Source organism: Homalodisca vitripennis, chromosome 6 (genome assembly GCF_021130785.1).
Source record: "Homalodisca vitripennis isolate AUS2020 chromosome 6, UT_GWSS_2.1, whole genome shotgun sequence".
NCBI lineage: Eukaryota > Metazoa > Arthropoda > Insecta > Hemiptera > Cicadellidae > Homalodisca > Homalodisca vitripennis.
Window position 1 is genome coordinate 96,850,718 of NC_060212.1, and position 25,238 is coordinate 96,875,955.

Sequence of the window (25,238 nt, forward strand, 5' to 3'; positions counted from 1 at the left end):
CAAAGGTATGAAACTAGAATATCACAATTTTTACGCGATTAATTTCAATTACTCAAATTAAATAAGCTGTTTATGGAATAGATGAGGCAATAAAATGCAACATGCATGATGAAAAGCAAACAGTAACAGTTCTACCAACCAAGGAGCATTCCACAATATCATTTAAGATTTATTTACCTCTTCCTTGACAAAGTCTGCACGCCTGTCACTAAGCTTACGATTGGCTGCCTTCAACTCTTCCACTTCCCTCTTCAGGAGTTTATTTTCCTTGACTAAAGCCTGGATAAAACTTTCAGCATCCTGCAGCCGATATCCCTTGGAGCTCTTGGCTTCTCTCTCCTTCAAGACCTTTATCTCCTTGGCCAACTCCTCCAACTTGTCATTAGCCTGTCTCAGTTGTCTCGCTTGCTCTCTGTCTAGGTCAGAGCTGCGCCGGCCGGTCGAACGCTCCCTTGACGATCTCGGCGTGCTTCGCTCCTCTATCTGTCTCTGGAGCTTCCTCACCTGAAACAGATATTGAACATCTAGCAATCAAGATTCAAACACATCAAAATTATGACCATCTTTATTCTAAAAATACTGGGTGTCCCACAAAGAGGTTTAAACTTTGATTTTATATTATTTTCTCATTTATCCACAGAACCTTTTCAAACTCTAAACAATTCATTGAATAGGGTTTTAAAATATTCTGTAAAGATTTCAGCTCTCTAGCAATTGTTGAAACAAAATGATGGCATTTTGAAAAACTATACTTTAAAAACAGTATTTTTGGTTTTGTAAAATTATTTATTGTCATATTCTAGGAAATAAAGCATTTCAATCAGAAAATTACAACATAGCCTATTAAAAAACCTACAATTACAGTCCACAATTATTCGAACTGCAATCCATCCACAGCAACAAACTGAAAACAGCGCTTAACAAATGAATCATAAGCTCTTACAAAGATTCTGTGGCATCCAGAGAAATTCCTCTTCAATTGATTGTTTTAATTTCTCATCATTATTAAACCTACGAGTATAAACTTGTTCCTTTAAGTAACCCCATAGAAAGAAATCACACTCAGTTAAATCTGGGGATAGGGGTGGCCAATCTAAAAAATCACTTCCACGACTAATTCAACCGCAATGAAGGTTGTCATTTAGTAATCGCTTGATCAGATTTGCGAAATGAGGAGGAACACCGTCTTGTTGGAAGATTGCTTGATCCATTTATGTAACCATAAAATGAGGCAAGACTTGTTTATTCAAAACCTGTTCATACCTATGCCCAGTCATTGTAATCAAATAAAATCAGGTAATTCAAGAAATTAATTTTTATAGGAAGCAAAATGGTAAAATTTTAAATATGTCACCATTTTGTTTCTACAATTGTTAGGGACCTTTAATTTTCACAGAATATTTTTAAAACCTACTTTATTAATTGGGTAGAGTTTGAAAATGTTTGGTGAATAAATGGGTAATATAAAATCAAATGTTTAAACTTCTTCATGGGACACCCGGTATATATACGACATTCACAGGATTAATATAAAATATATCAGGTTGCCTAAGTAGAATAATAATTTACATGCATACAAACAACATTTAAAACAATAGAAAATAAACCATCTCAAAATGTCCTTACCTAGACTTCTAAATATTGAGAGTTGTTACAGAATGCTTATTCTAGCTCTTACTCATTCAAAATAGGTAATAACAAATTTCAGCTCACAGAAAATATTACACACAACCTTTACAAGTTTAAAGATGTACAACTATGGAACTTATAGACTCCACACACTTCACCTACAATGCCTTTTCAGGTTCAGTTGATTTAGATATAGACTAATGAGTTATATGCCCTCTAAGGACGAAGATAATACCACAGTTAATCTTATCTTTCAACCACGATATCCTGTAAAGTAGGCATTATACTTTCCTTGATTCCATTTGATTAAGAATCCAATTTGTTTTTTAAATATTTAACAAATTTTACAATAAATATGACTGGATAACAACTAATGTAACACCTACAATATTATACATTTTACTTCCTATTTAGAAAAAATGTTATAAAGAAAACTTCAAAACCTTTATTTTGGTGAAACCAAAAATTCACTTTTCTCTCTGCTTAATTGATAGAAAATCCGTAGAGTTCCTTCATCAAAACATAAAGAAATGGATTTTACAGTTTTCTGTGACATTAAGTATTTTATTATTTAATCACATACACATAAAATTTGTTATGCTGACCAAACCAGAAATGTAGGTTATTTCACATAAAGTATAGATTATATACAGTAGATATTGTTGTTTTTACTGCATACATTTTAAAATGTTGCATAAATGTAATGACTACTTGAAGCTGCTTGTCAAATCATATTGGATTACAAAATTGTCCAAGACACATGACAAGCACTATTGTAACATGTTAATTTAATTCACATAATTAAAAACAATAATTGGTTTATACAATTACAAAACTTGTCATATATGTCAGCAAAGGACTGTCTGGACAATATCTCGTGACATACATCGGAGAGATTTTGAACAAATCTTTGTTTATTGAATAGTAAAACATGGGTGAAAATTGGAGTTTTTAGTGGTTGAGTGCCATTATAGGAGTGGGCAAAAGTTGGGCTTTTTCATGGTAAAATGCCACCCCCTTGTACAGTATGCTCGTATAGCTTTGTCAAAAATTACCAGAAGAATAATTTGACATACAGCAGAAAGATTTAGCTCCAATCTTTGTTTATTGAATAGTAAGGAGTACGCGAAAGTTAAGGATTGTCGTGGTAAAGTGCCACCCCTTAGACTGTAGGTAGGGTACGTTCATATAGATTTGTCCGCACATTACCAGAAGAAGGAATTTTTGAAGCACAACAGAAGAAATTCATGATGAGTTCTTGCACACAATACTTCAACAAATTTAAAACAAACTCCTTAGTAAGTTTTTGTTTTATGTCAAGAAGGAGTTAAAAGTATAAAATCCGTAAACTAAAATTTTCTTCCGTAATATTATCCAACAAATTTAGTTATTTTTGGTGTAACAAGTAAAACTAAAAAGTGCAATACATCATCTCAATAGAAATGAAATGCTCCAAATTTGTAACTACTCTGTACTTCCTATGGGTACACAGACATGTCAGCTATTTTATCCAACATTATTATTTCAACCGAAATAATTTCCACAAAAAAACCAATTGAAAATTGCACTTGAAATAATAGCTAGTTACTAACAGGAGTTATAACATTTCAAATTACAGGTACTCACACTGAAGCACATGGACTTGATTGAGTTAACTTATTCATATCACTCAAAAGCCAAAGTTCATTGACTTAATAAAACACTAATGGAAGTTATTGGCTGAACAGAATCGGGCAGACAGGCTGCTAGAAACTGGCTTGAAATAGGCATTGCAGCAGCTAGAGGCCTGCTTGGATATTTTGGGCTCCCCCCCCCCCACACACAGGCAGTTCACTCAGTAGTTTACACAATGGACTCGCAACAATGGTCAAACACTTACAATTTTTGTCCTTTTATCTCTGTTACAATTTGGTATGTTTGGGAGAAATATGAATTTGAAACAAACTCTAGTTAGCTAAACACTGGTTAAAAAGGCGAACAAAAGTTAATTTTTCCTCTGTCTACCATGAGTTAAAAAAATTTTTATTCACTAATTTTTAATCTCTTGAATATTTGGATTTGTTGAATCATTCACTAATATAAAGTTATTTATTTTATATCATTTGAAAATGCATTGGATTGTAATAATATGTAGCAATCTGATACTTTTTAAAGTTTTTAGTAATATGGGTAATTTCTTAGTTTTTCAGTTCTCTTAAGTAACAAATTAAAAAACAAAAATTTTGTAACTTATCCGAATGTTTATTCAAAGATTTTAAGATTTATCATTAAAACTAAGCAGTAGCCAAACATTTTTATGAATTTAATACTTGTTTTAAAACAATGAATTCAATTCTTATACTCTTTAAATTTAGGTTTTATTTTCTTTTTTATAAACTCTGTTCCAAGTTACAATTTTGAGTTTTGTATTTCTGAAATAAAATGTACTATGAGGTATAGTCAAAATATGAATACAATAATACTAATACAGGTTCCTAATCTGGGAGTAACAGTCCGGTTGAATCTAAATAAAAAAAATCATGGACTTACTTGTAATCTATTTTATTGCAAGTCTGAGGTATTTATTTAAGCACGGGATAAATTTAACAAACTACCAAGACAGGAAAACAATAAAACACAATAATGATATGCATAGCATCGTGTACCTGATCTGGGCACACGATGCACTTTACAGAAGCCCGGTGTGTACCTGATGGAGTACATGTCCGTCGTGAACATGTTAAGAGACTATGTTCAATCATTCGTAAGTTATTTTTAACTGTACGCTTTGTATTGGCCCTATTATGGAGTTTTTAAGTATTAAACAATAAATAATTTTTTTTATTTTGAGTTCGGGTTATTATAAACTCTATAATATGAATTTAATTAATTTAATTTGTAATGCTAGCAGTTGTTTAGAATGGAATGCCACAGTTGGTCATACTTAATTTGTTATGATTGTCTTCACAAATAAAAGCTAATATTTGTATCAAATTAATCAATTAAAAATAAAATAACTGTTGTTTGGGAAACTTAATAGTATTTAGAAAATTTGCAGGTAGAAAAGTTTAGTCAAAAATATTAAGATAACCACCACAACAATTCATTACTGAATAAAATTTGAGATTTGCCATATTTTCAGCATTTTGACACCTTTACCTAATAGAAGTTTTAGATGATATTAAAACTGATTTCATATTACAATATATTTGATCACTGATTACTTCACCAAAATTTCTTACACTTTGTAAATTCCATCAATGTTTATAGTACCATAAATAAGGATGTAATGATCAAGTAACAAGAGCTTGTAGATTGATAGTCAGGATGGAAAAATAGCCAGTCTCTCGGTCATTGTCAGCTACAGAGCCAACAAAGTCTACACTCAGTGTGTCGACGGTCGCATCTGAGAATAGTTTTGTTTCCACACTCGATCATGAGTAGAACTCATATTATTTTGTCTTCAGCCATTGTTATAAATTTATAATGTAGTATTCTTGTGTTTTGCTATTATTACAAGCAAACATCGAGTCACGCAACAGGCTTCGCTGAGATCCAATCCAAAAGTCCAAGTCTGTAGCTCACTTTATTATACAGATAATCATATACAAAAGAAATCTACCCATACTTCGGGGGGAAAAAAAAGAGAAATTGTGTCAGTCTACCGAGTGATAGGCTTCAATGATGCTCAGCTAGATCCAATGGTTGGACATGCACTATCAAAGAACTCATTCTTGAAATGAAGTTTCATGCAAAAATTTAAATCTACAGATGAAATATTTCTCAAGATATCTTGCCACAAGATTCACCCACATTTTTGTTCTTTAAATTGGGTTTTATACGAGTGTATAAATAAAAAAAGTCTGCACACCAAGTCACAATAAAATGATGTATGTGTTGGGATAGTTAGGCTGGATGTAGTAGTATGTCTCACGTTAAAATCTCTAATGAGTGTACCGAGTTTGTTTACAAATTTATTTATTCTGCTATTTTCTCGTTGCCACCATGGTTACCCATAAGACCAATGCAAGAATATTCGTTAATGCCCAGCCAAATTTCATGCAATGACATGCACCATTATTGAACTCAGTGTTCTTCATATATAAATGAAGCTTCATATACAATGAATTACAAGACTATAAGTCAGTTCATTTTCGAGATATCACACAGACAGACAGACAGAAATGAAATTTTTCCAACCCCTCAAGTGATAGGCTTCACTGACGCTCAGCGAATTGAACTGACAGATCCTTCTTAAAATGGTGTCATTGTTGTCTGCCTGTCTGTCTATGCTTGTGAATACTATCTTGATAAGGAGGTTCTATGTACAGGGTGGCACATAGAAACGGGAAATTTTGAAGTTGTTGTTGGTACACCTGTAAGTCTCGTAGGAGTGGGGGACGGAAGTCATGTCGCCAAGTAGTAACGGTCATTTAGTTGAGATGGAGCAGTGGAGTGGTGCGGAGCATGCCGTTGCCGTGAGAGCATATTACAAAAATGGTGACAGCTGCACGAGTGTTCCGACGCCATTATGAGATTCTTACCCGCAGTCGAGTTCCTTCTTCACATGCCATGGGTTTGGAATTTTGAAGAGACTGGTTCGGCCTTAAAGAAAAAACCTCCTGGGCGTATAGTGACTGTTCGAACCCCAGAAAATGTTGATGCAGTGAGAGTCGCAGTGGAAAGGAGTCCACGTCGTTCTGTACGAAAAATCGCCTCATCATTGCGACTTGAGCGTCGGAGTGTGCAAAGAATATTCCATGGCCTGCAGTTTTATCCTTACAAGCTTCAGATTGTCCAAGCTCTAAAACCAAATGCCGGTGAGTTACGCTTACAATTTTGTGAACAGCTACTGACTAAAATCATTGAGGGCACAAATTCCCTCGAAAATCTTTGGATGTCTGATGAGGCCCACTTTCATTTAAATGGGCATGTCAACAAGCAGAACATGCGTTACTGGGCTCGCAGAAATCCCGGTGAACTTCATCAACGTCCGTTACACAGCTTTAAAGTTACTTTATGGTGTGCAGTGTCTTGTTGAGGGATAATTGGACCTTACTTCTTTAAGGATGGTAATGGTTCCACTGTTACTGTTACATCTGAACGTTACATTCATATGCTGGAGCCATTTTTTGCTCCAGATATTCTTCATGCTTTTCCAGATATTGACATTCAGCAAACCTGGTTTCAACAGGATGGAGTCACCTCACACACTGCCAATCTGTCAATGGCAGCACTGAGGCGTTTGTTTGGGGAGCGCATAATTTAAAGGAATGCTAATGTCATTTGGCCTCCACGGTCTCCAGACCTCTCAGTATGCGACTTCTTTCTACGGGGACATCTAAAGAGCGTTGTGTGCCATACTACGCCAAGAAATCTTCTTGAGCTCAAGACTCAGATTGAAGTACACGTCGCCAACATCCCAGAGAACACATTGCGTCACACAATGATAAGTTTTCTAAATCGATTGAATATTCGTTTTAAGTGCATTGGACAGCACTTAACTGATGTTATTTTTTTTAAAGTGACTAACTTTATAGTTATTTAGAATATTTCTCATGTAATTTCCACTCTCGCCTAACACATTTTAAGCATTAAAAAAAAACTTTGTTGTACAATTCATTGGTTATGATTATTTCAAAATTTCCCGTTCCTCTGCGCCACCCTGTATTTTAAACTATTTAAAACATAACTTGATCCAAGGAAAAACTCTATTGATTTTGGGTTCAAAATGTTGAAAATTAGAAGTAAATACAACAAACAATTTTTAATCTGTCTTATAGTGATTACGATTAAAAAAAATTCCAAACTAAAGACATTTGTAAAGAAACTAATACTACACACACACATACATTATTTTTATGAATTTATTATACAAAACCTGATTACTGTTTAACTATAGTAATTAACTCAAAAGTTACAAATCAAACTTTTCTTATAAAAGGAATAGCATTTAAAATTTGATTTTGTGTTTTTTTTTATTCCTTACAATTATGTGACTAAATTGCTGTTTAAAAAAAATATGGCTCTGTAGAGAAGTCATTTTAATGAGTCACTAAGGGGTAATTACATTTGACACCAAATATATGTTTTATTACTTTGCCCTTCTAATACTAAAAACCAACTTAAAAAAAACATAAAAATCTTCAACGTTTTGACATGTGCCTGAGTGGGTGGCATTATACACACTTTTATCTAAATGGTTCAAAATCATTGTTCCAATTATCAAATTCAATGTTTCCATTATCTAGGTAAAATAAATCAATAAATTCACTAAAATGCACACACAGGAGTTATATTTACAACTTAGCATCTGTTAATTACTATTACCACTTACAATTAAAAAAATGTTAGTTAACATTTCTCTTAAAATTGTAAGCTACAGCAGACCTTGATGAATTTCAATTTATAAATGTTAATTTTTTCACATTCATACTTAAATGAACATTTTTCTGAAATCTCTACTTTAACAAATGAAACCATCAACAATCTAGCTACACACAAAAAGTGCACAATGTTGTCACTTCAAGTACATTCAGAATCCCTAATACTTTTTACAATTTTGTTCAAGTTACTTTTTGGTGTAGGAGATTAAAAAAACAATTTCTTGATAAAAGTCCTTAAAATACTTGGATTGTCTTGAATGATGAAGGGATAAAAAATCATGACAAAAGAATCTAGATTGAAGTAACCAATTTCAACACCTAAGTACCAAATTTGTATGGTTCAAAACTCCAGGTGAAACTGATAAACTTCTTTCACTGCATGTAGTAATCAGACTATTAATTAAAACTACTGATTTTTAGTTAGCCATAAAGTTATATCTCATTCTTCCATTAAAATAACCTTGATTCACAAGCATAAAATACACATTTTGTAGATGGGCATCATGCCTAAAACCTCTAAACAATTCCTTTCTAACAATTTTATTTGCAGTATATTTAATCTTACCTCCTGCTTCAGTCCTACGTTTTGCAGGAAAATGCTCTGAGCATTATTCTCAAATTCAGTCTGAGTGGAGATGTTGACGGCTTGTTCTTGTTTCTCCTGTGAAGCACGAGTCACTAAGTCTAAGTTGCGCTGCACATTTTTCAATTGACGTCTCTTGTTTTCCAGTTCCATCTCCTAAAAGAAAGTTCTCATAATAATTTCCTTCTTGTTTAAAAGTTTAACTACAACTAACACTCCTTGATTAATATATTCAAAGTATGTTACATGTGTGACTCTTAAATAATTGACTCAGGTTGTTCTCTTTTATTTAAGAGAAGAAAACAGGATTATTTGTTCAATGTATTGAAAAAAAACAATTTAACTTCCTGTGGTGGAAGAATTGAACTTGATTAGTAAGAAAAAATATTAATTATATCACTGCAACAGGTTCCAGGCAGTAAGTTTATATTAAATACAACCATATGGTCAAAAGAATGTGACTTATTATTGGCTTTAGAAAAGCCTACAACTCGAGGGGCTGGAAAAACTTAATTTGTCTGTTTGCCTGCATGTACCTTGAAAACCAAATGACCTATAGACTTGAAATTTTAAATGAAACTTCATTTCCCAATATAAAAGAATGGGTTCTATGATTGAATTTGACTGGGTGTAATTTTTGTGCCAATTTACTTTGTGAAATTTTCAAGATTCAGGACATCTCGAGAATGAAATGAGTTATAAATTTGAAATTTTGCACGCAACTTCAACAAAGCCTGTTACGCAACACATGGTGTGGTGTTCTCTATTTAGGAATGTATGTGTTGATAAGCAGAAAAGAGGTGAGAAAAAATGAAAGGGGGTTTATGCTGTTTGATTATGTATGAAAAGATTGTTTACGAAAGACAGCCGATAGTTGAGTGGTCTGAGACGTTGGGTTTGAATGAGAGATATAGTAGGTTTAAATCCTTTTTGTAATGGTTGCACTATCACTACCATAGACCCTATACTGTATCGACTCTACCATTTATTCTGTTTGATAAAATTCTTGCACAGGCCAGTGGCCCATGAGGATGGCCACAATAAAGGATGAGATGGACGGAAACCCAAAAGGGCTGTTTGTATTCTGGAGTCAAAATGTTTTTACCTTTTGACCCCTAAATCAATAGAGTACTTTCTTGGATCATGAGAAGTTTTGGAACCTATTAAGAAGTTTTAGAGTACTATCTTGGAACCTATGCACTAAGTTTGCCCCAGAGGTTTCACTTCTGGCTAGTTTGTACCTTCCAGTTGAACCTGCACTGGGCACAGCAAAAACCGACATGTCACTTAAATCTGGGCAACTTTATGGATGTCCAGGAGCGGCACATCACTAACTGCAAACGTCAAGATTCTGGGGTGCAAGGGTAATTCGATAGGTCTAGTCTACTGCTAGAGATGACTGTTAGAGTTGGTAGGGTTTGTTCCATAAAATTCAAAAGTTCTTGCTACCCTTGACGTAAGGGTGTGCCACCTCTTGCCTGTTTTGACTGGAGAGGCTGGTTCAGAGCTGGCTTTCCCTTCTTCCAAGAGGACATGACTTGAAATTAGTTCCCTAAACTTTTCCTCGTGAATCTCGACAGGAGGTGGCCCCTACCACCACCACCTTACCCATCCAGAATATCCTGTCACTCCGGAAGCAGCGCAAAGGTCCTGTAGAACTAGGTGCAATTTTCTAAGCTTCTTGTTCTTAGAGAACAAAAAAATTAAAATGTACTAAGTTTCATGTCTCTAGAACCTTTCTATCAAGAGTTATCACACAGACAGAGACGTATGACAGATACCATGATTTTAGGAAGGCAAGGAAAGTAATAATGTATTCACAACAGAATCCATCACATGGCACGTAGGCACTCTGTCACCTGTCTTGTTGTATCTGCATACTCTTGTGTCATATGTAACTATGACAGAATAAGAATGTATCGATAAAAGAACATGAATCACTTTGAGCCAAAAATTTACTATTTAGTTTTTCATCCAGTACTATTAATGTAACAAGGAAATCCTTTGTAGAAAAGTATTGGCAGATATCCAAACAAAAGAATAGTTTAACAATTTAAAAAAGGCAACATTTTAGTGAAGACGTTGTATTTACCATTTTTGCACCTAAATCGGTTTGAACCGTAATGGCCGCTACAAACCTAAATTTAATTTAATGAGTATATAAAAAGAATGTGCCACAAATAAAATATGAGATGTGGTTAGAAATAACCAGAACGATATTTCTGCAGTGAAAATACAAACACATTAAGAGCGAGTTTGGGGTGATGGAGTCCTTTCATCTCCTCTCAGATTTCTACAAGAGTTTAGTCTTCTCTACTCACTCTGTCGACTGTTAGCACGTGGTTTAAGAATTGATGATGTGTTAGTAAAATAATTGCTGATACTTCAGAAAGAAAAACAAACATGTTAAAATTTCATTAGATGGAATCATAAATAGAAACCTTTAATTTCGGAAAATTCTCAGTGATTATATTTAGGTTCTGAGACGAATTAGAGGGATTATGGCTTAAAGTGATTACAAGAACCAAGAATAACCTATAGATAGACTTGGCAAGAGAAAATGACAGGACATTTGCCGGCATGCTGTGATTATATATTCTAGGAGCCAGCACTTTACATAAATAGTAACATTGAACATTTCAAAGACGAAATATTATATAATAATGCTGCTGAAGAACGTAAACAGCCATAATATTGACTATTTGGACAAGCTTGTGATGGACAGTAAAAACCGTCGTTACTCTTTTAGGATCAAACAGCTATAACAGTTAGTTCTCTTTAGGCACAACTTTCTGCTACTCTTCAAAGGGTTAAGGAGAGGCTGTTCCCCTTTTAAGCCTTATTCTGTTTATCCTCATGAGGCATTGGCCTGTGCGTTGATCTTATCAAACTGAATAAAGAAGAATCATATCAAATCAAAATTACTCTTTATTTTACATTTTAAAAAATAGTTACGATTTCATTTTTATTTGAAAATACTGTCATATGGGCCAAGGCCTTTGTGTATGACAGCCAGTTTTTAATTAAAATAATGTTAATAGCAACTGACAATTTATATATATATATATATATATATATATATATATATATATATATATATATACACATATATAAACATAAGTAAGGGAGGTGAACAGGTTCTTTTAGGACTACGTGCGGAGACAACAGTCTCTTCTCCAGAGACAAAAAAAATAACATTTCTGATATATAACTGATGGATCGTGACAAGATCTGATTCTATAAACAACTGAATTGATGAAAAATGTTTAAACTTATTTAAAGCTGTCTTGAGAATCGATTTCTGAATAACATATTCAATGGATCAATGATGGTTTTGAACGCCTCTAATAGACTGAACATATGCAAAATTAACAGTTTTTAATTTACTATAATTTAACCCTTTGAGTGCCAACGTCCGATTTTACCGGACGTTCGGGAAAAAGTCACTAAAAATTGTAACCCTTTAATATTTTTAAATAATATCATATTGAAATGTTTGTGAAGAATCGTTCTTTTCAAAATAAATTGTTATAGTACACTTCCGATCAAACTTTAAATTATGACACTCACATATAAACATTTTCGGTTACCATAGCTACCAGAAACAATGTGACAATAGTTTCTTAAAAGTTGTATAACTTACTCATTATTGAAGATAATAATATAAATTTTTCAAGATTTACAGACAATTGCATACACTTTCCAGTGATATGAACTAAGAAAAGGATATGAATTTTTTTTGTCATAATAATTTGGTTGAAAAATGAAATTAAAAAATATTTTTGAATTTTTTTTGGGTAAGTCCATTTTTGGTATTCCTAAATTTAGTGTTATGGTAACTTTGTTATTTTATGTTAATTAAACAGAGTTTTCAGAGAAAAATAAAAAAAGAATCATGTTGATAGCTTATTAAATAATCGAACTGTGAATTTTTTACTAAAACCTTGCGAAATGCCTGAAAAAGGGCTGGCACTTTTAGGTACACCCACTAGAAAAATACCTGGCACTTTTCAGTATACCCACCCAAAAAATACTTGGCACTCAAAGGGTTAAGATTTGCCCTTGCTGATAAAACACGTAAATCAATTTTCTAAGTTTAGGATATAAATAATTAATGTGTGGTTCCCATTTAAGATTTTTTACAATAATTATAGCTAAGTATTTGTACTGGTCTAACCGATAGGCTGGCAGTGGCAGGCAGTTTTAGCTGAGTTGCCACATGAGTGTAGCACTAAAAGCAGGCTCACTCACATTCCTCAATGCTATTGGTGAACATTTTGTTTACTGACGTTCATTGTCAAAATGTTAATATGAAACCAATTTTTAATTAGCATTAGCATTGTTCGAATCAACCTGATAATTTTCTTGCCAGGTTTTTCCCTTGAAAACAATAACTGTGTCATCTGCGAACAGTAGTAATTTTTCGGTTTTATTTAGCTTACCTATGTTGTTTGTATAAACAAGAAAAAGTAACGGACTAAGCATACTCCCTTGAGCGACACCGTAATTTACTTCCAATGGAGCATTATTTCAATGATTTTTTGTTAAAAATTGCTTCCAACCAGTTAAATAACTTTCAAACCATTTTTAAACAAATCCTCTTATACCAACACATTATAATTTCTTAAACAATAAATTTCTTTCAATTGAATCGAAGGCTTCGGCTATGTGCCAGAAAACCAAGAGAATTAAAAAAACTTTCACTTATTAAATCCATTCTTTATTAATTTTGAAAACAGTGTCTGAAGTATTTGCTCTGTCTAAAAACCAAATTGTGATTCCAATATTACGTTATTGGATTTTAAATTATTTTGAAATTGTGTTCTTACACATTTCTTTACTGAATACACTAAGCAAGGAGATCAGTCTATAATTGCTCGTCTGATTCGCTGTTTCCCTTGTGTAATGGAATAACTAGCAAGTTTAAATTTTTTGGGAAAAATACCAGAGGAGTCAATACAGTACAAGGTCAATGTTACTGAAAAAAGTACAATGGTCACAAATGGGGTTTGATTCTGCTCTATCTATAATTCAGAGCCAAAGACCATTCAGCCGCTAACTCTCCCATGTTATATTAATTATGAGGCTGTATTATACATGAAATAGCAAATTAATTTTAGATTGGTATGCATTACTTTGCATTTGGAGCAGTATTTCGTAATGAAATGTTGATTTATAACAAAAGGCTGCCAAAACGACTACATTGTAACTCCACGGCCACCAAAGGTGACATTTAAAGATCTACAAAGTAGCTCTACAGGCATTCTATGGTTAATTTGAGGACCAATGGCTTAAAGGCAACTTCCGAAACCATCACTAATGACTGGATACCTCAGCGGTCACCCATCCAAGCAGCAGCCATGCTCAAAGTAGCTTGACTCAGTTATCTTATGATAAGTGCCACACTCACTACACTGCACCATTGACATATAAAAATCAGATTCATTTGTGAAAAATCTTCTTGAAGGAACAGGCCTACCTTCATTGCCATTTCTCTCTCCATGGATTCACTCTTGGTCTTCAGTTGTTCATGTGCATCTTTTACCATTTTATGATAAACGTTTTTCACTCTCACAGCCTCCTTCAGTTCCTCTGCCAGGCTACAGACTTGCTGGTGAACTTGTTCTAGAGATCCTTTATCCTTGGCACTCTTTGCCTGCAGTACGTTGATCATGTCTTCCAACACGGACACACGCTCTCTCTCTTTGGCTAACTCACTCTCCAATTCTTTTATCTGAAAAATAATTATTAACTCCTAATCAAGTAATAGAATGTTTTTATTAAAGTAAATAAATCTAGCAACAAATGTGTTTCATTGTTTAAAGTTTGTTCTTATGACAAGAGTTTGAGAAGGTAACAGGATTATTTTCGACATTTCCCAATACTATTGAGTAACACTACATTTTGTTATCTACAACCTTAACTAACCTAAAATATAGACTATCGGTAAAACTCTAGTACTGTTATAGCCGTAAGAACTTTTAGCACACCGTCAGACACACATATACGATTGTTGATGTGTTCCAAAACATCCTTTGATCATTACTAAAAACGTTCAGATTGATCTTGACAACAGGTAAGGATATCCAATGATGTCCCTTTGAAGTCAGAGGTTTCCAGGTCTAGTAGAGTGAGGCAATACAGGAATAGGAACAGGAAATTTCTTCAATGCCAGACAGGAAATAGTAATTTTTTCAACTGATTTTATTTTACAGAAGTTGAATTAGCTCTTTGATTAGGTTCTCTTGAATCTCATATTACTGTGTAAAAAGTGTTTATTCTATTGTATTGTGTTCTAATCATCTCATGTTTCTTTCTTGCTTTTCGATAGAAATGCTTTTGCACAATAGTACTGTTGTAAATATTTTGTTGTGTTAAAAGGGAATATTCAGGCTCCTAAATACAGAAAATGCAGTTTTCTAAGATATTTTTCCAGGTAAGACTATATAATGTAAGAACAATGAAAACCAAAATGTATATTAAAATATTTGTCACTCACATGACATTACGTTACGTGAGCTGCTGACATGCACTATAGCTACACTATCAAAAATAAAGATAATCTAAAACTAACTGTTTATCATTTACCTTGATCTCTGAGGGGTTAGGTTGTTTGGATTCTGTCGCTTTCTTGTCAAGACCAAAAGTCATTGCGTACATGGCGTTAGTGTCGTCAAGATGTATAGAAGTCTCCATAAATTTTGCGTACGAATCCTTCAGCTCCTGTAACCGGAAAATCCTCACATTTAGGTACCAAACAGTTCTTCAAATAAATCCAAGATTTTCAATGGCTTATTTGGATGTTTCTATACTTAAATACCACACATTTAGCCTCTTTTAACATAGGTACCAAAAGTAATTAATACAAATAACAATATCAAATTTCTAATTTGGATCAGTCACAGACAAAACTTTCTTGAGCAAATAGGAGGTAATAAGAGTACATCTATTTGGAGCTACAACAGCAAGTAACATGTACATGGGGAAGTAACATGGGGGTGGACACAAGGACATGTTACTCACAATTACGTTTTTACGATTATTTGTAATTTTTTTGTAATGTGGAATCTTCTCAAAAAAACTTGTGGTTATTTTCAATAACTATTTCTCTGAATATACTAATTATTTAAATAATCTCTGTATATAAAATTCTGTTGATAAAAAAATAATACAAGTATTGTAAAAAAAGTAAAAAAAAAACATCATGCATAGAAAATATTGCCCTACATACTTTTAAAAGCATATAGTAAAACGTTTGTTTATACCTTTAAAATATAAGTCAAATAAAAGAACGGAATAAAAACTGGAATTTTATATGTGAGTGAATTTATCGCTTAACATTTTTCTTTCGATGAACTGGGTGAAGAAGTCAAGGTCATGTGAAGAAATATAGAAGAAGAGATAAGAGCTGAATTAATTGAACTATATCTTGTTAATATTGAGGTACTGTATTATAGCTAAATAAAAATCTCTCAACGGAAAATATGTAAAGAAACTACAAGGCCTGTTTGAGCTAGAGCAGAGAGCCTCTCATTCAATTACTTGACTGTTGACCCCTGATGGATCAAGTAAGGTTGTCCACAGACTACATAATCAATTTAATGTTATTGCAAAAGTTATTTCTAGCTTGTTTCTTTATTAGTGATATACAAACTTTTCATAAGAACAACACAACCATAAATAAACCATATAAAAAAAAGAAATTGAGAATACGATTTTTAAAACTTTATACATCAATAAATAGAACACTTACCAGTTGATAGTAAATATTTCACAGCTAAATAAAAATGAAACATTTTTAATGGAGAAACTTTTCTAAATAACCAAAAATTCCATAAATACACTCCAAAAGATTTTCAATTGAAAGAGTAGTCTATCGTTTTAGGGACACTCTTCTCTATCAACTTTTTTAAGTGTGTAGTAGAAAATCTATGTTTAATAATAATAAAAATAATCCTTATGAGAGCTGTGAAATGGCCGCTAGCCTTTCTTGACACACACAATTTGTTTTTAGAATTATTCGATTTTTACAATTAACTAAAAAGATTTAAATTATGTAAATGATTGCAAAAAGAAAACATCTCAAAATTAGTGTAAAAGTCCTCAAAGTGTGTTAGGAATTGAAAGAATCTAAAGACACGTCAATTCTGCCCTCCCTTTGGCTTTGCACTAAGTTTTCAGTTTGTATTAGTTTTCAACATAAATACAATGCAGTTTTAGGGAGTTTTAAAACATTTTAAGTCAACTGATAAGTAGTTACAAAAATATCACCTTCTTTGTCAGTATTGACTAAATTTGAATATACTTAACATTTACAGTACATTAATACTATTATAAAAACAAAGTTAAACCTAATTTACTAATAAAAGAACTATTGTTTACAAAAATTCAGCAAAATATTGAAATATTGTGTTTATGTAATTAAAATCATTGGCAAAAATCCTACAAAACAGTTTCTTATATTTAGATAAAAGCGTTTTATATTTTTCATTGTCTATAAACTCGAATTGTAATGAAAAATTAAAAACATATCACACACACACTGACAGTTTATGGTTTATCATATTAACATAGAATATTTCCATAAAAGCTTATTTATATATTTGAATTGTCTTATTCTTTCACTTTTTTGATAACATTTAATTTTTTAAAAGAAAATTTAGCAATCTGTTTCAACCAAAACTGTTGGCTTAGTTTGCCGGCTGACTATTCTGTGTTGATTCAGGTTTCACAGGATTTAGCTTTGTATTATTTGCATCAGGTGATAAAGTTTACAGCCAAATACTTTGCAAATTTAACAGTTATTTGTTTTTCCTCAATAAAGAAAATTAAACCAGATACCAATTTAACTTATTATATTAACAGTGGAACATTTAACATTGTCACAAACTTACCTTTTCTAAAGCATCAATTTTAGTCTGCAACTCCAACTTTTCCTGTTCATGCTCCGTTTTTAATGCGTCAAAATCATTGTTCATAGCCTCTAATTGCTGTTTTTGGACATCCAAAGCTTTGTATGTATTTATTAATAAGTCCTCCTTACTTGATAAATCTTTTTTAGTAAGTTCATGTTCAACCTAAAATCAAGAAAAAATTAGATATAATATAGAGTATTAAAAAATGACTTCAATAATATAATCCATACATGGAAACATTAATCAAAGATGTTTCTAAAACCATTCATCTTATCTCGCTTAGTTTGGCACATATACTTTTTTATTTTTTATTTTGAAGAAATGTTACTTGTACCATTGTATTTTGTTTGGTTATTTTAACTTAAAATCTGTTTAATTCTCTACCACAGTATCTAAAGAATGTTAAGGAGCCCAACAAATTTAAAAGCCAATTGAAAGAATTTTTAATTCAAAAGGAATATTACAGTGTCCAGGATTACTTACTTGAGAAGAAAGACTAGTTTTAGTATGTTATGTTTTGGTTCTGTATGTAATGTTAAATTTAGTAATTTAGATAATTTTACCTTAATTTGACCTCTGCCTGTGCAATCCTTGTATTGTTTGTGGCAATAAATGATAAATGACTTTGACTTTGACCTAAAGCTAAAATAAATAATATTTGTTCCTTTATTTTATTTTTAAATGGTAACCATCAAAAGACTTTATTGTTACAAAAACTTATAAAAATCTATTTTGGTCTATTTTTAATCTTATCTCAACAATTAGTTGATTGAAATAGCAAATTTGCCCTTTGGGCAATTTTTGTACAAACAACTTTTTATATTTTGTCACTTATGTGAAATTTGACATCAGGATTTTAAGAACATGTGGATTTAATCTTTTGCATAAAGCTAAGTCCAAATAAGTGGAATAACCTCATACAGAATCACAACTGTATAATCAATATTTATAATATGTGAAACTAAAGTAAACAAATAACAGCAACAGAGCAATACATACAAAGTGAATTAGACAAATCATTGATTTTTACTCTTTTTATGCTCTTGTGCATTAAATTATAACTTAAATTTCTAGAGCTTATATCACAGAGTAATAAGGTATATATACCTTATTACTCTGTGCTTATATTTTGTGAACAGTAAGTGTAAACTAGCTCTTTAGGCTAGACTAAAAGACTTAAAAAAAAAAAAAAAAAACATTATTTTTAACAGTCAAACCAATACTTAACAATTTCAATTAAAAACCTATTATTGTAGTACAATATATTTTTATTAGATAATTTAACAGTAACTGACCTATGTAGTACATTAATAACAAACAATTTCTGCTGTCTTACACTGATTGTTTACATATTTTTAGTTTTATTTATCCACTGCTAGTGGACGAATACTTTAGTAAATAGAATATGCTATGTACGAAGTTAATTTTAGCCAATAGAAAACCTAAAAGTTATGGTGTCTTAAAAGCACCAAATAAATGTTCATAATACAAGGAAAGTGTTTAGTTTAACAGCCACCTTTACCGATAACCATCTTGATCTTAACCCACACAAACAGTGTTACACCTTTTTATACCTTCTATTTAAATCTTAGTATTATAAGAAGTTTATCATGTAAATGTTAGGCCTATTAATATCTATTTAACTTATTTTTACATGTTTTTACTGATTATAAAAAAAACTAAAATGGTTTTGTACTTTTTTAAATATTCAAAAAGTTTAAATTTAACAAGATAATCTAAATAAATACAACATACCTACATGGCCAACATAAAGAGTGTAAAAGTGATTGAGGATTAATACTGTTCTTATGGAGTAAAAACAAGAGTGTAAAAGTGTTTGAGCTTTAATTCTGTTCTTATGGAGTAAAAACAAGAATGTAAAAGTGATTTGAGGTTTAACACTGTTCTAGTGGAGTAAAAACAAGAGTGTAGAAGTGCTTGAGGTTTAACACTGTTCTTATAGAGTAAAAACTAAAGTATAAAATTGTTTGAGGTTTAACACTGTTCTTATGGAGTAAAAACAAGAGTGTAAAAGTGTTTGAGCTTTAATTCTGTTCTTATGGAGTAAAAACAAGAATGTAAAAGTGATTTGAGGTTTAACACTGTTCTAGTGGAGTAAAAACAAGAGTGTAGAAGTGCTTGAGGTTTAACACTGTTCTTATAGAGTAAAAACTAAAGTATAAAATTGTTTGAGGTTTAACACTGTTCTTATGGAGTAAAAACAAGAGTGTAAAAGTGTTTGAGCTTTAATTCTGTTCTTATGGAGTAAAAACAAGAATGTAAAAGTGATTTGAGGTTTAACACTGTTCTTATGGAGTAAAAACAAGAGTGTAAAAGTGTTTGAGCTTTAATTCTGTTCTTATGGAGTAAAAACAAGAATGTAAAAGTGATTTGAGGTTTAACACTGTTCTAGTGGAGTAAAAACAAGAGTGTAGAAGTGCTTGAGGTTTAACACTGTTCTTATAGAGTAAAAACTAAAGTATAAAATTGTTTGAGGTTTAACACTGTTCTTATGGAGTAAAAACAAGAGTGTAAAAGTGTTTGAGCTTTAATTCTGTTCTTATGGAGTAAAAAACAAGAATGTAAAAGTGATTTGAGGTTTAACACTGTTCTTATGGAGTAAAAACAAGAGTGTAAAAGTGTTTGAGCTTTAATTCTGTTCTTATGGAGTAAAAACAAGAATGTAAAAGTGATTTGAGGTTTAACACTGTTCTAGTGGAGTAAAAACAAGAGTGTAGAAGTGCTTGAGGTTTAACACTGTTCTTATAGAGTAAAAACTAAAGTATAAAAATTGTTTGAGGTTTAAACACTGTTCTTATGGAGTAAAACAAGAGTGTAAAAGTGTTTGAGGTTTAACACTGTTCTTATGGAGTAAAAACAAGAGTGTAAAAGTGGTTTAAGGTTTAACACTGTTCTTATAGAGTAAAAACTAAAGTATAAAAGTGTTTGAGGTTAAACACTGTTCTTATGGAGTAAAACAAGAGTGTAAAAGTGTTTGAGGTTTAACACTGTTCTTATGGAGTAAAACAAGAGTGTAAAAGTGTTTGAGGTTTAACACTGTTCTTATGGAGTAAAAACAAGAGTGTAAAAGTGGTTTAAGGTTTAACACTGTTCTTATAGAGTAAAAACTAAAGTATAAAAGTGTTTGAGGTTAAACACTGTTCTTATGGAGTAAAACAAGAGTGTAAAAGTGTTTGAGGTTTAACACTGTTCTTATGGAGTAAAACAAGAGTGTAAAAGTGTTTGAGGTTTAACACTGTTCTTATGGAGTAAAAACGAGAGTGTAAAAAGTGTTTGAGGTTTAATTCTGATCTTATGGAGTAAGAACAAGAGTGTAAAAGTGATTTGAGGTTTAACACTGTTCTTATGGAGTAAAACAAGAGTGTAAAAGTGTTTGAGGTTTAACACTGTTCTTATAGAGTAAAAACTAAAGTATAAAAGTGTTTGAGGTTAAACACTGTTCTTATGGAGTAAAACAAGAGTGTAAATTGTTTGAGGTTTAACACTGTTCTTATGGAGTAAAACAAGAGTGTAAAAGTGTTTGAGGTTTAACACTGTTCTTATGGAGTAAAAACAAGAGTGTAAAAGTGGTTTAAGGTTTAACACTGTTCTTATAGAGTAAAAACTAAAGTATAAAAGTGTTTGAGGTTTAAACACTGTTCTTATGGAGTAAAAACAAGAGTGTAAAATTGTTTGAGGTTTAACACTGTTCTTATGGAGTAAAAACAAGAGTGTAAAAGTGTTTGAGGTTTAACACTGTTCTTATGGAGTAAAAACAAGAGTGTAAAAAGTGTTTGAGGTTTAACACTGTTCTTATGGAGTAAAACAAGAGTGTAAAAGTGTTTGAGGTTTAACACTGTTCTTATAGAGTAAAAACTAAAGTATAAAAGTGTTTGAGGTTAAACACTGTTCTTATGGAGTAAAACAAGAGTGTAAAATTGTTTGAGGTTTAACACTGTTCTTATGGAGTAAAAACAAGAGTGTAAAAGTGTTTGAGGTTTAACACTGTTCTTATAGAGTAAAAACTAAAGTATAAAAGTGTTTGAGGTTAAACACTGTTCTTATGGAGTAAAACAAGAGTGTAAAAGTGTTTGAGGTTTAACACTGTTCTTATAGAGTAAAAACTAAAGTATAAAAGTGTTTGAGGTTAAACACTGTTCTTATGGAGTAAAACAAGAGTGTAAAATTGTTTGAGGTTTAACACTGTTCTTATGGAGTAAAACAAGAGTGTAAAAGTGTTTGAGGTTTAACACTGTTCTTATGGAGTAAAACAAGAGTGTAAAAGTGTTTGAGGTTTAACACTGTTCTTATAGAGTAAAAACTAAAGTATAAAAAGTGTTTGAGGTTTAAACACTGTTCTTATGGTAAAAGTGTTTGAGGTTTAACACTGTTCTTATAGAGTAAAAACTAAAGTATAAAAGTGTTTGAGAGGTTAAACACTGTTCTTATGGAGTAAAACAAGAGTGTAAAATTGTTTGAGGTTTAACACTGTTCTTATGGAGTAAAACAAGAGTGTAAAAGTGTTTGAGGTTTAACACTGTTCTTATGGAGTAAAAACAAGAGTGTAAAAGTGGTTTAAGGTTTAACACTGTTCTTATAGAGTAAAAACTAAAGTATAAAAGTGTTTGAGGTTAAACACTGTTCTTATGGAATAAAACTCAATCTTTCTCTCTTCAGCTGGCTTCTTAATAGACTATGAGGAATAAATTACCATAGCATAATTCCAAATAAACACACATTTTATAACAATGGACTTGATAATTTGCTAAACTAAATGTATAAGAAAGTGTAAATATTTTAATTTAATTATTGTCTTTAGATTTTTGAATTGTAGATCCTGTATCACCATGGCACACTGATTTACAATAGTAACACTTTCATACTGTCCAACTCTACAGCCTCCCCCCCTTTAACACATCACAACACAATTAATTAGCAACAACTAACTACACAGGATGAATAAAAAAAGTCAGGACCCCTCTCTATATTGTTCTAAAGTTTATATAAGGAGATATCCTTTAGGTAGTGGTATAATGAGAAAAGAAAGTTTCATTTGGTAATTTTCAAAATTTTGTGTGTCCTCCAAAAATGGAGGATTTGGGGGGTAACTCAAAAATGTGAATAGTAAACCCCTCTCAAGTGACCCCTCATTTTGAAGAGCATAAAAAAAGAATTGGAAAAATCAGAGATCGCTATCTCTTTCACAATGGGGAAAATTAACTGAAAACTCCCATTTAAATAATGTGGAATGATAAAAACAAATTTTTGATAGATAGATTACTTTTTAGAAACTGTTTGAAATCAAATATCTTACTTTGAGATCGGTGAACAGACCACGCAGTTCATCCACATCCTTGGGCAGGTTAGGGTCGATGCGGTTCTGCTCTATGAAATAGATTCTCACTTTCAAATTGAAGTTTTCCCTCTTCAGATTAACCAAATCCTCTTCGTACTCTTTCATGGTCCTGGGCCGCCCAGGCGATCTCTTACCCGGCGATGTCGGGCTGAAGGGAATTTGACCTGCGGCATAATGGTGACAATGTTAATACTCTGTGGGAGTTGAAAGGAATTTATAAACAATTTTCAAAATACATTAAAGGTGAAAAAAGGACACTATTGTTTCTTATCTTACTCTGTCTACATAGTATTGTACACCTTTGGCTATTACTGGCCAGTATCTATACATAATAGTGATTCAAAACTGTGTAAAAATATATGGAGAAATCTGAAATCTATACCACAAACTATACTGGGCGATTCCGATAAAAGTGCACATTTTTCAGGGCTGAAAACATTTTATTTGTCCAATGCACATGGGGGCGCAATATTTCGTTTCCGAGAAAATTGGGAATTTGTGAAAATGCCTCCTTGTAGGCACCACATAGTGTTCCCTTTGAGATTCGACAAAAATACGCAAATCTGCTGAAACAAAACTTATTTCCTTTGTAATAATACATAAAAGAACCACATAATGTGAACAAGAATTCCAAAATTTATCCTACTTGTGTTGATGCAAAGGTGAGTTCTTTGTAACATTGACTGTCTTACATTTCGAAAAAGTCGGAGATTTTCTCCCACTTTTGCTGCTTAGTAATTTTTTTTTTTTTAATAATATTTTCTTATTTAATAATATATTTTTACATTCTAGTTTGCATGAAGTGGTTCTTTTATTTGTAATTAAGAAAAACCATTTAGTTTCAGCAGCTTCACATTTTTCCGGCCAAATCTGCAAGGGGAACACTATGTGTTGCCTACAAGGAGGCGTTTTCACAAATTCTAAATTTCCTCGAAAACAAAACATTTACACCCCACGTGTACTGGACGAAAACGTTTGTATTCACATCCTCTATCAACCCTGAAAAAATACGCACTTTTATCGGAATCACCTGGTATAAAAACACACTTGATGAACACAGGTTCGAACTTAAATAAAAAAAGGCAATTTATACAATATTCTTATATGTGTATATTTATGGTGGGTTGAGAAAAGAATTGTTAAAATCTGACTTTTCTGCTTGGCACCCGACCAGAGATCGTTGTTACAACAGCAGACATGGCACAGGATATATGGAGAGGTTCTAAGTTTAGATACAATAGGTCGTTATTTTGTCCCTGTCCAGGACCTTCGATACAAACTCAATTGATTGTTTGTGTTTTCCAAGAGAGACCGTGTTTACGTCAAGAGATGGCAACAGTTTATCTCTTCACAACTGCGTCACACTAAACTGTGTTGCTCAGGTGGCATTTGAATCCAAACCAACGTTAACAAACTTGAAAACGTTACTTCGATACTAAACTTGAAAACTTTACTTCGATACTAAACTTGAAAACGTTACTTCGATACTAAACTTGAAAACGTTACTTCGATACTAAACTTGAAAACGTTACTTTGATACTAAGCTTGAAAACGATACTTCGATATTGAACTGGAAATTTATATTGAATTCTTATTACTATCAATCCGCTTGATATTAATATTGCAGAGATTTAAATTCGAGTTAACTCAAAGTGAAAACAACAATCTTTTTAGTAATTTAAAACTCTTTGCTTGAAGATAAATGTTTTTTATTTTGCATAGTTTTGTTTTTGTTTAAATATTTGAAACCGGGATGTAAATTCTAAGAGTAACGCGCCCAACAAAAACTAATTTGTGAACAATAGGAGACCTGGGAGCACGTCAAAACTCAAAATATCTGTATTTAATCAAATGAACTACAAAAACAGTGGTTATTTTTGATTTTTAGAAAATGTGTCTTTCCTATCTTTATTACAAACATGGGGTTTATCACTTTTGTGTGAAACGAAAGAAAAACAAATGCAGATATGAATAATAAATCATTAATCTGTTATAAGAATGTTTGTATCATAAGAATTATAATTGGTGGAATTCCCGATTGTAGCTTATACAGATCAATATTAGCGGTACGTATAGTACTATGTAGTGATGGGAGAATCGAATAGTGTTCGAATATACATATTCACATATTAGAATACCTCAAAATTAATGCGAATACTTTTAAAATGAATACAATTTTTTTGAAGAATTGAATTCAAACCTACAGTATTCATTCGTTAGGACTAATAGTACTCAAATAAACCATTCAAATAAAATATATCTGAACTATGAAAATAATAATTAAGGGGAGATTCAACAACAAGGGGAATAAGTAATTAAACATTTTCAAACTCGACAAAATGTATAATTGTAAAATTATTCAATTAATAAATAAATTTGTAAACAATAAA

At 32.0% G+C, this 25,238-nt stretch overlaps 1 protein-coding gene across 4 annotated transcripts in view; it reads right to left on the minus strand.

The window, feature by feature from the left end:
* The window catches only part of LOC124364590 (centrosomin-like), a 134,022-nt gene that overhangs the window by 44,260 nt on the left and 64,524 nt on the right, over window positions 1-25,238 (minus strand). For all 4 annotated transcript variants that reach the window (XM_046820175.1, XM_046820177.1, XM_046820174.1 and 1 more), the window contains 6 exons: window positions 22,807-23,012; window positions 17,472-17,654; window positions 15,166-15,300; window positions 14,057-14,311; window positions 8,560-8,733; window positions 178-504 (listed from right to left, as the gene is read on the minus strand). In XM_046820175.1, coding sequence (XP_046676131.1) covers window positions 178-504; window positions 8,560-8,733; window positions 14,057-14,311; window positions 15,166-15,300; window positions 17,472-17,654; window positions 22,807-23,012 — 1,280 coding nt within the window. The remainder of the gene's footprint in view (window positions 1-177; window positions 505-8,559; window positions 8,734-14,056; window positions 14,312-15,165; window positions 15,301-17,471; window positions 17,655-22,806; window positions 23,013-25,238) is intronic.